The following is a 12,563-nucleotide window of genomic DNA, read 5'->3' as shown; positions in this document are numbered from 1 at the left end:
TATTTTACTAGCTAGTAGTGTCATTCACTACAACTGTCAAAATCTTACAAAGACACATAATGCTTTCGCGATTCTTCTGAACGAAGGTTTTCGATAGGCGCGTACGCAAATCAAGAAGCACATGTTTCTGTTGTTAAACACTTATACATTAATTGTTTACTAAATAACTTCCAGTAATGGTGTCATTTTGCAATGTTATGTACAAAATAACAACCGTATTTGTTAACACTCTGTAAATAATTTCACTGGCGTCATAAGCATCGTGAGTATGAACTGTGATAATTCAAGTTAATTATTCTATTGTTCGTGGTAAAGTCTTGTGGTTACAATTGTAATGTTTTTTTCTCCTACCACAGATGTAAATAAAATGCGATGTACTAAAATGCTTTGGAATAAATGTGGTACAGACTAATTTTACAGTTCATTACGCTAGTATTACAAAATCCGCGAAATTGCTATATCTTTTATTCATACCTGCATGCCAGCGTGCGATTTATAAACTTACGTTGACTATTTATGATGCTATAACAACAGTGGTATATTTTGAAAATATATTGATTAGATTCGCTTAACAAATTAATGAATCATTAACCGAAATCTCACAGAAAACATGTTTTCGTTAAACGAATATTGTATTCTTTTAATGCGGATATCTCATACGAATACATAGACCAGACGCCCGGGGAATACTTGTATCACTTTACGGTTCCACAAACATCAACCACAGGTGAATAAGCAATAATGTGGACCTTCGCTCTGGGAAAACATGGTTTAACCCTTTGCATGCTAGGGAAATTTGTCGTCTGCAAAAATGTTGTCTGCTGAATTTCTAAATTTAGCATTTTGTTTTCTTTTTTTTTCAAAGAATACTATCAGAATAGCAAACAGTTTGGATCCTGATGAGACGCCACGTTTTGTGGCGTCTCATCTGGATCCAAACTGTTTGCAAAGGCCTTTAAAATTCGGTTCCAGCGCTGAAAGGTTTAATGCATGTACGTAGTTTTTGTAACAGATCAAGCCAGTGCAGTCCGACACTATCCGCTTATACGGTATTGTTGTCTATTAAAAGCGAAAATCCAGCTTTGACGAAAAGTATCGTCCCTGATTAGTCTGTAGGGGCTGCACAAGATAATCTTGGACGAAACTTAATGCACATGCATTTAGTCCAGTTTTCACACAACGAGGCGCATTAAAGTTTGCTATAACAAACGACAAGACTGCCCGCGAAAATGTCATAACAACCATTTATTCAAATATCATTTCATATTATTTTAAGCATAAAGTGCACATTGTGCAATAAAGAAAATAACAACAACTTTGTGAGTATAAACAACGAGACGACTTATCATGATACAGTGTGATATTTGTCAGTTAACATCAATTGTATATTAAAAACCACATAGATTTTCTAATAACACATGAGCAGGTGTTGTGCGTATATTATTAACAAAAGATTAATTTTTTTTTGGCCAAACCACAATCATCGCAGAATGTCCATACCACAGCTTGAATCGGTTATTTTTGTAAAACACAACATTCGTGAAACAAAACAAAACACGGCAACAACAAATGCTCCGCCTACAGATAAGGCATTTATATTGGCGACGTACAGTCGCACTTTGCGCACTGGCACATCGTCGGCACGTCGGGAATGGCCGCCTTAAAGATGAGGTGGAGATGTGGCGAGTAGACCAATACGTAACGGGTCATGTAGCCCGAGGGTTTGCAGATGTACGCCGGGTTGTACATGTATCCATAATAACACAAGTGGCGTTTTGTTTCGGTCCAGCGGTTGCTGAATCGCTGCAGCCGCCTGGCCAGTCCTGGGTCCGAGACCTTAGGGTTGTCCGACCTGAAGAGATTTGAAAAAGTCACATCTATGAATATCACTTTGCTACTTCATGAGTTTTACAATAGTTACACACTACGCTATTGTAGATTATATCTTCGTGCTCTCAAAGAGTCTTCTGCCTTACACCACAATAATTGACAGAAGTATCGTTGTTCAATTTTGATTTTATAAAATGGACACAAATATGGTTTATCGCAGATTGAGCTAAAAACTTATTTTACCTTATAGGACTTTACCGCAGATACCTTTAGAACAATAACACGTTATTTCCCCGAATTTTATTTACTTAACTCCAAATAAAAAACAATGAAATGCTTGATAAAAATCAAAATTAACAAATCGCGGCGTCCTGCATTGGCTCAAAACATGGATGGATAACGTAGAAACCATGCAAACAATAGACAACATCACGTACAAATTATACGGTTGTTATTCGCAAACACTTACCAGGGATGGATGCAGTCAATATCGTACAGGTGTTGGCCCGGCAACACGTGGCAGGGTAGGAGACCTTTATTGAGGCCCATGTACTCTGGAGGCACCACGACCCCGTCGGGCTTGGCCCAGACAACGTTTACTGGGTAGCGCTTCATCTTGCACATGGCTTCCCACGAGTAGTATGTATTTTGCCTGGAAATTATTATTGAATGTTAAACCATGCTTGAATTGTTTATTCTTAAGATAAGTGTAATAGACCTTGGGTTTGTAATAATGGACTCAAAATCAAAAGTGTGAATTTATGGTTTTAAGGTTAGTGTAGGAGGATTGTTGAGTCTGGAAACAATACGATGTAGAGGACGGTAAATGGAATCATCATATGTGAGCTGGGTTCTGGGAAAAGGGGCTTAACGCTTGTGCGTTCAGTGTCGAACCAGATAAGCCTGTTCCGTCCAAACAGGCTTATCAGAGAAGACACGTTTTGCTTTTATTGTATTTTTCGTTTAAAAGAAGTCTTAGCAAAAATCATTTCGGAAAGTGTCGCCCCTTAATACGCATGCGTTCTGCTGGCTTGTTTAATTGGTTAATGAATTATATGTATTTCATATATGGAAACCTGTCTTAAATGCTCGTTCGTGCGACATTGGAAAGAAAACCTTCTTTAAATTTGAACATTCATTTTGTAAAAAGGTGCCTCGCTCCATAGCAGTCTTGATAACAGACAAGTTAACTTCATGATTAAACAACTAAAGCAGGGAAACCAACAATTAAACACGTACCCTCCAAGTTCCTTTGCAAACTCGTCGATAAAGTCCAAGCATGAGCCGGTCACTTTAAGCGTGTCTCTGAATTCAACGTATTGCTGCGTACCTAAAAGGCCGTCAATTGTATCTCTGAAAATAAAAAGGGTCCATTTTGAAACAGTCTTGAAAAACAACGGTCAGCGTGAGGATTTCATTAAAGAATAGTTTAATTTATCGGTAACATAATTCAAAAAGCTTATGCTAAGAAAGTCGACTATTTTTCATATAGAATCGCTTAAAACGTCGTAAAAATCAAATTAATTACTATTGTGCTTGTTTTAATTGTTTTAACGATAATTTAGATAGTTTAGTAACTGCAACCTCCATTACGATACGCGTTTAAACAAAATACACTGAATAAGAACCTTACGATGTTTTGTAGTAACTGCAACCTCCATTACGATACGCGTTTAAACAAAATACACTGAATAAGAACCTTACGATGTTTTGTTATAATATCTCAAATTCGTGAAAACACGTTTATAATTATCCAAGCAGTACTTACTTGGGGTAAGGAAGATTAGTGTATTGCGTGTCGTCACACTTCCAGTTATAGTCGGGGAACTGCCGTCCGTAAATAAACGCCTGTGTGTAGGGCATCGCGCACACGGCGTCCTTGGGAACCGGATATGGGTTACTATACACGCCTGCACGTGCCATGGCCAAACACGTGGTCAGGAGAACAGCTATCGTAGGCAGCTGAAATAGAAGGAAGTTTTTGGTGAATCGTTGTGTGTTTATAATTTAGTTCAAAGTATATTAAACAAATGTGCATGTGTTGCAAATGTTTATTATTATTATTATTATTATTATTATTATTATTATTATTATTATTATTATTATTATTATCATCATCATCATCATCATCATCACCATCATCCTAATTGCTATTATTATTATTATTAGTAGTAGTAGTAGTAGTGTTAGTAGTATTGTTAAGATCATTATCATAATATGACATTCAACGCTCTAAATAGTGTAACAAGAAACGAGTACCGCTGCATTATACGTGAGTTATAATAACCGTTTATGTTTTTCATGTTATAAGACTTTGTCACGGAGCCCCCCCCCCCCCCCCCATATTCTCTTTCGTTAATTCTTGTTTTAATTTGAGCAGACGAACACGTGTATTTTATTCACGCAACTGTAAACTAAAGGTTAATCATGTTTTGAAAAACATTGCGTATTTGTTCATCAACAAATGAGTATTAGTTTGTGTATACGACCTATACATTAACAATTATTATGTTAACAAAACAGCTAATAAAATACGTTTTTCATTTCTTTTTTTTTTCACGTTTCATACAAGACAACGATGTTTAAGTAACAGCACTTGATTATAAAGAAAGAGATAACGTTCAATTTTCAATTCTGCAAATAAAACTGACTTACCATCTTTTCTTCTGTGTTTCTAAGATGCGATTACTATCTCATATTTAAGAACATTTTGTTTTAATTCAGACACAAAAATGAGCCGTTTTGTAACGCGCTTTCTGATTTGTCAGCTATTTTGACGTCAATTACATTATTGTTTGCAAATCGCCCCGAGGCAAGCATTAGCTAATTCGTTTACGTGAGCATAACAATTGCTTGACATCTTACTTCAGACCACAAAACGCACATTAATGCGATTTCATCATAAATTCATAATAAATTTGCGTTGTTTTGTCTAATTGTGGTTATGACAAGTATATGTTAAATTAAGGGCCGTTTCAAAATTATGGCACATTTAACCCTTTCTGATATAATAACGATAATAATAAAAATAAAAATAAAATAAAATAAAATAAAATAAAATAAAATAAAATAAAATAAAATAAAATAAAAGTAGTAGTAGTAGTAGTAGTAGTAGTAGTAGTAGTAGTAGTAGTAGTAGTAGTAGTAGTAGTAGTGGTAGCAGCAGCAGCAGCAGCAGCAGCAGCAGCAGCAGCAGAAGCAGCAGCAGTAAAGAAGGAGGACGAGGAGGAGAAGGAAAAAGGAGCAGCAGCAGGAGTAGTAGGTTTTGCTTAAGTTTGACATAATAAGTAACGTACCTTGTGTTAATTTAATGTAGATGGGAAATATGGATAATTCTTTGAAGACAGCGGCATATAAAAAAATCGCTACCACGCGGCTAATTTCTTAACGTTGTGTTGTAGTTTTAGAGCCTCTACGACCCGGAGAGCTATACCGGCGGGATTTCGCTTCCCAAGCTAGACAGGTTGAAGGCTAGAGGGCAGACGAATATCAGCCACCTTTCCTGGAGACAAAGGGAAGGATAACTCAGACAAAAAGCCAAGGGCGGGAGACGCTCTGAAGCATTGGACGGCAAGTCTCTGACGACAAGGAAACGGCGGGAACTAAACCTCTGCTAAGAACGAACTTCAAGGCACTTCGAAGTGATCGACAAGAAGACGATGATTAGTTGCACAATAGTTGCACACCATCTAAATTTTAGTTTATCAATGTCTTCGATTCTATAAATTATGGTGCAAATGTCTGTAGAATTATTGGAACAACGAGGGTGTCAAAAAGAGAACTTTTTTTTTGTAATTACTATTCTTCACTTTTCTTTCAATTAGAAAATTAATGATTACTAGTATAAGATATTGCGACCTGTTCACCAGAAGCCTTTATTGCTCTTGATAAATTATTTGTGAATTGTAGTTTCAGGCAGACGTAGAAAACTTCTTCAATAAGTTCAATTACCTGTTGGTTAATATTCCATCAAAACGAGCAATTATTTCTCCTTTTCCAAATATTCACATTTAAGATTTGCCTTGAAAACTTTCTTGATATGCGGTATTGATAACGGAAAACAATCAGCAGAAAAATCACGATTAAGTTATAAACCTAAATACAACCATAAATGGCATTAATGAATAAACTTTATAACAAAGTCGAAAATAGCTGCCCAGCATGTTTTACAAATCACGTTACATAAACGAACTTTTTTGGATTTATCAAAGGTAGATATATTGGCGAAAACGTAAGACTTTTGCATGAATTTATTGAACTATTGGATGAAAGTAATGAAAATGGTCTCCTTTTTTCAGATTTTAATAAAGCCTTCGACAGTCTGGATCATGGATTTATGTTTAAATGCCTCCGCCATTTCGGATTTAGTGAGCATACCTTACAGTGGGTAATGCTATTTTATAAAGATGCAACATCACGCGTTACAAATAATGGTCATTTTTCAGATTTTTTCAGTATACAAAGAGGGGTCAGACAAGGATGTCCTTTATCTCCTTACCTTTTCATTATTTGCATTGAATTGATGTCGATAGACATTGAACTTTACACACAGGTCAAAGGAATAACAATTTATAATGTAGAATTAAAACAGTCGCTCTTTGCTGATGATGCCTCTTTCATACTTGATGGTTCTCGAACATCATTCGAAACATTAATAAAAATCATAGAAGAATTTGCAGTAATATCCGGACTAACATTAAACAGGCATAAATGTAAAATCCTTAAGCTAGGAGCACTTAAAAATAGTCAAATTGAATTTTGCAAACACAAAGAATTTATCTGGAGCTCCAACCATGCTTCAACCGTAGGAATAGAATCTAGCAACGATCCCGTAGAAATAATGTCATTAAATATTCCGGTAAAAAATTCATGCTTTTGAAATTTGTTTAAATCAATGGACGCGGTGGAAACTATCTTTAATTGGAAAAATTACAGTTTAAAAAACTTTTGCGATACCCAAGCTTGTATATGCATTAACAGTTTTACCAAACCCATCTCAAGACATAATCTCAAATATAAAATCGCTATGTTACAAATTTCTGTGGGAAGAAAAACCAGATTAAGTTGCCAGAATGCGAATCACACAAGATTGTGCCGAAGGTGGTTTAAAAATGTTAGATATTGACATATTTTTAAAATCCATCAAAGCCAGTTGGATAAAAAGATTTGTATTTTAACCAAGTTCAAAACTGATTATAATATACACCAATATGCTAAATAGTTATGGTGGAACGTTGATTTTTAAATCAAAATATTATGAAAAGGAAGTTAAAGACCTTAACATAAAATCCGTATTCTCAAAAAACATTCTGAGTGGTTGGCTCAGCATTACCTTTGAAAAAGATGAAATATTTGTACAAAAACAACTTATCTGGAATAATTTATTTATAAAAAACGAGAATAAAACTTTCTTTATAAAAACATGGTTCGACAGAGGTATTCAAATTGATTGAACATATATATGATTTCAGAAAAAGATCTTTTTACAGTTTTCAAGATATAATAAACCTTTATGAAATTGATAAAGCAGACTTTATAAAATACCATCAAATTTTAAAAAGCATACCTGTTGAATGGAAACATAGACTAAAAGAAAACGATATTATTTATACCACACCGCAATACAAGCTTAACGAAATAACAGAAAATACAACGGCTTGCAAAATGGTATATAAATCACTTATACTAAAACAAAAACCAGAGGTGTTAAAACAATTTGATAAATGGAAAGAAACTCTGAATAATCAAAACATTAACCAAAGAACCATCTTCAACCAACAAATCAAATTGACTATTGACACCAAACTTAGAAACTTCCAATATAAATACCTCATGCACATTTTACCAAACAATTCTTTCCTCCATAAATGCAATCTCGTTCCATCAACATTATGTGATTTTTGTAATATGCACACAGAAACGAATATTCACTTATTCTGGGATTGTCATCTTATTCAAAAGTTTTGGATGGATATAAAAAACTTTATTTATGACAAGTTAGAAAGGTTAGAAAACTTGGAGCTTAATTATGCAACTATATCTTTTTGTAACTTGACCGTAGCTGATGCTTACAATTCACATGTCATTAACTTCATAATATTGTTGGCTAAATATTTAATCTTTAAATGCAAACAGGAGAAAACAACACCACTAGTAGAAATGTGTGTACCATTTTTAAAAAACTAGAATTAAACTCGAGGAATTAATCGCAACAACACAAAACAAACTACATATATTTAATACTCGCTGGGCGCATTTTTTGCCCAATTAATACACCTACCCTAAAAACATCTTTACACATACTCACTTACATAAGAACACCTACCTTAAAGCAACAAACCACACTTTCTTCTTTCTTTTTTTATATATTTGTATTATAACCTTTATTGACCTGTGTAACATTACACCATTTTTGCAAACTTTTAAATATTGTTTGAAACTAATTCAAACATATTCATTTCACACCAACTATTGTTATTCACAGATGCTGTGTATCGCAAGTAATATAAAAAAACTTTGTGAAACATTTTGCTCAATGTATGTATTTTCTAGTAATATGTAATAGGCAAAATACACATGCTTTATCTACAACAATCATAGTCTTCAAAAATGCTATAGTAATGCATTGTGAAACAAACATACTAATTGTGTGTATATTTGACTTATTATGTATTATATAAGCAGCTTACAACCAATACGTTGAATGTGAACAATTATATACTGGCCATGTACGGTGTACGTTGATATGACCAGAAAAAAGAGGACCAAACAAGAAGCGTCTCCGGACAGTGTGAGTGGACAACCCGACAAGCAACACAAAATGACATCAAATACGTCCTCCCCAACAACACCAGCATCACATGATAAATCTCCTGGAGCGGGCCCTTTCATGCCTCCACATTTACAATTCCTCGCAACCCATTTGTTACCGCCACATTACCTAAGCCCACCACCTGCTACGCCCCTGAGTGGCGGATCTACATACTCACCGGTGGGTAACCAACAGAATCAGGTACCAATCCAAATTGACGCTAACATGATCAATGTTATACTTGGCTCATTACATTCAATAGAAGAAGGACAACGAAGCATTCAAATAAAACTAAATAAACTCGATAAAATTGAAATCGATGTTCAAGCCATATCCTGTAAAGTAACACAAGTGGAATCGAAAGTGGTAGCACTCGAAACAAAACTTAACTCTACCGAAAGAAAAATATCTGAACTTGAAGAAAGCAAATCATTTGAAAGTGAAGTGTTCGATGATGTCCGCGCTAATCACCAAGAATTACTTCACAGCATAAAAACACTGAAGAGTGAAAATTCACAGCTGTCCGAAAATTTGTTAGACCTGCAAGCGCGATCTATGCGCGACAATTTGCTCTTTTTTAATTTTGAAGAGGAGAAGTCATTTGAATCAAGAAAATCTGAAAACTGTATAAGCAAAATACATCAATTCTGTGATCAACAGTTGCACATAGACGACCCAGTAAACAAAATTAAAATCGATCGCGCACATCGGGTCGGTCATTTCGAGCAAGGTAAAACACGACCAATAGTGGTTAAATTTAATTTTTATGGCGATAAACTTGAAATCAAAAATAAAACACATGAACTTCTTCCTGCAAGCAACTTCCGTGTAAGTGACCAATTTCCGAAGGCTATACAAGAGCGCCGACGAAAACTCGTGCCATACCTAATACAAGCCCGGAAGGACGGTAAACAGGCGTCGCTTTCATACGACACGCTTTACATCGATCGTGTTAAGTACACACATGATCACCCACCGCCCGGGCCTGTACCGGAAATGCCACACCAAGGACCGCGGAGCAACCTTCGTCGCGACACCGGAAGTCACGGCAATACCCATACACGTACTAATTAGGAAATCGACCAGAAGCAGCTACGTGTTTGTGCATGGAATGTTCAGGGTCTTTTATCGAAATTAAATGACAGTGACTTTCTAAATTTTATTAATACATATGACATTCTTATTCTCACGGAAACTTGGAATTCTAGTTTAGCAAACATCCATATTGATAATTTTAATTGTTTTTCATGCCCCCGTCCAAAATGTAACAAAAAAGCAAGGCGAGAAAGTGGCGGTGTTATCGTATATTTTAAGAAACAATACTCTAATGCAATAGAACTAGTTAAACTTAACACTAACGGTATACTATGGTTCAAAATGAAAAAACAATCATTATGTTTAGAAAATGACATTTTTGTATGTGCATGCTATATTCCACCATGTGAATCACGTGTTTATTGCAATGTAAACTCGCCAATATTTGAATTTGATTTTTTTGAGCAGATAGCGTCTGATGTACTTGTATATAGTCAGCAAGGTGATATTATGTTAATTGGTGATCTAAATTCTAGAGTGGGCGAGCGGCCGGACATAATTGAAAACATCAATCTTGACCGTTATGTTTACATGCCTATTTATGATGTTCCGCTTGAAAGACTACCGGCTCGCTCGTCGTTTGACAATCATGTTAATCAATTTGGAAATAAGTTGTTGTCACTTTGTAAAGAAAATAGCTTATTAATTGTAAATGGTAGGTTAGAACCGGGTCATTTTACATGTTTCAACTGTGCCAGAAGTTCATCAGGAGCCAGTGTTGTAGATTATGTAATAGTTATTTTTAATCTTTTGTCATATATCTCTAATTTTAAAGTGAATGACCTAACTGAATTTTCAGACCACTGCCCAATTGATTTTAATTTTACATGTAGGTACATAGAACCGATTGCTACTAATGTGGTAATTAATAAGTTATCTTGGGAGGATGGTAAATCCGCAGATTTAAATACCCTGTTGAATAGTAAAGCACATATTTTTGCAAATATTACTAATAACATAATACTTGAAAATGAAAATTTAAACACGTGTATAAATCAGCTATCTGAACTTATATATGATATCTCATTTCAGATTCATGGACGTACTTTTAATTTAGATAGTACAAAATCACGAAGTATTCGTAAATCTCTATGGTTCGACCAAAATTGCAAAATGCACAAAGCAGCGTTCTACGACTGTAAGCGCATGTATAAACAAGATCCATCAATTGCGAACAAAATGTCATTTTTACAAGCCAGATCGACATATTGTCAAACTAAACGTATTGCTAAAAATAAATTTTACAGCAAAGAAAGTAAAACATTGTCAATTTTAAGTAAATCTAACCCAAAGAAATTCTGGAAATACATAAATAAATATAAGCTTAAAAAATCATCTGGAACTAATGACGTAAATATTGAAGAATTAATTCACCACTTTAAAAACTTATCTAATACACCGAATGACAACTCGTTCAGTGGTGATGACAATTCATCAAGACATGATACACTTCATATTGAGGAATTAGATCGCCCATTTACCGTTATAGAAATACAAAAAACAGTATCAAAGCTCAAACGACATAAATCCGCTGACATGTCTAACAATGTTGCAGACTTTTTTATCGACTGTAATGAGTTTATTTCTCCTTATTTAGTAAAAATTTTTAATTACATATTTGAGAAAGGTGTTTATCCTGAATCTTGGTGTAAGGGCGCCATTGTCCCTATTTTCAAAAAGGGAGACAAAAATGTTGCATCTAATTATCGTGGTATTACATTAGTAAATATTATAGCTAAGACGTTTTCACTTACATTGCGTAATCGAATTAATTCTTGGTGCGATAATAACAATATGTTTAACACATCTCAATTCGGGTTTAGAGATAATCGTGGCACGATTGATTGTATTTTTATCTTGCACACTATAATCCAGAACATTATTAATAGTAAATCAAAACTCTATTGCGTTTTTATTGATTATGAAAAAGCATTTGATACTGTTATACATGAAGCTTTGTGGGTCAAATTAGTACAAGCAGGAATAAGCTGTAAAATGTTAAAAATGATCAAGTCTATATATCAGAATGTAAAATCATGTGTTAAAAACCATAAAGATATGTCTTATTCTGAGCTATTTGATGTTACGTTAGGAGTAAAACAGGGTGAACCATTATCACCTTTATTATTTATTTTATTCATTAATGATATAAATGATTGTATTAATATTAATAATTTAACCGAAAAAGATATTCGTGTATTATCTATTTATATGTTATTATTTGCTGATGATATTGCATTATTTACTACAAATCAAGAAAGTCTACAATTACAATTAAATTCTATTTATCAATACTCCTGTAAATGGGGATTAAAAATAAATGTAAACAAAACTAAAATTTGCATATTTGAAAAAAGGAAAAGTACATGTTTGTATAGTTGGACTATTAATCAACAGGCTCTCGAAATTGTTGATGAATTCTGCTACTTGGGCCTTAAACTTCACTACACTGGTAATATATCTAAAGCTATTAAGGCAAATAATGAACAAGCCTTAAAAGCTTACAATCATTTATTGTCAATTTTTAGTAAAGTGAAGCTTAGCACTAAAACAAAACTCTCTCTATTTGACTCCCTAGTTGTTCCAATTATTCTATATGGATCTGAAATATGGGGAATTTACAACATTAAAGAAGTAGATAAACTTAATATCAAATTTTGTAAAACTATTCTTGGTGTACGCTCACAGACTTCTAATGCTGCTGTTTTGGGTGAATTAGGCAGATTTCCTCTTTCTATAATATGTAAACAACGTGCACTCAGTTATTGGATTAAAATTAAGCAAAACCCGAACTCTTTGATGCATACGGTTTATAACGAACAATGTA

The 12,563-nt window shown here is 34.2% G+C and overlaps 1 protein-coding gene across 1 annotated transcript; it reads right to left on the bottom strand.

Annotated features, from left to right (window-relative positions):
• Positions 1-1,226: 1,226 nt before the first annotated feature.
• Positions 1,227-4,603, bottom strand: LOC127851454 (uncharacterized). The gene is made up of 5 exons (XM_052385245.1): positions 4,486-4,603; positions 3,599-3,792; positions 3,070-3,183; positions 2,300-2,482; positions 1,227-1,852 (listed from the first exon to the last, which is right to left on the bottom strand). The coding sequence occupies exons 1-5, from the start codon at positions 4,486-4,488 to the stop codon at positions 1,594-1,596; spliced, it is 753 nt and encodes a 250-aa protein (XP_052241205.1). The 5' UTR covers positions 4,489-4,603; the 3' UTR covers positions 1,227-1,593.
• Between the last annotated feature and the right edge of the window lie 7,960 nt (positions 4,604-12,563).

The sequence above is a fragment of the Dreissena polymorpha genome, chromosome 11 (genome assembly GCF_020536995.1).
Source record: "Dreissena polymorpha isolate Duluth1 chromosome 11, UMN_Dpol_1.0, whole genome shotgun sequence".
In the NCBI taxonomy this organism is placed as follows: domain Eukaryota; kingdom Metazoa; phylum Mollusca; class Bivalvia; order Myida; family Dreissenidae; genus Dreissena; species Dreissena polymorpha.
The sequence above is the reverse complement of the archived record's forward strand: the minus strand, read 5'-3'. Positions and strand labels throughout refer to the sequence as shown.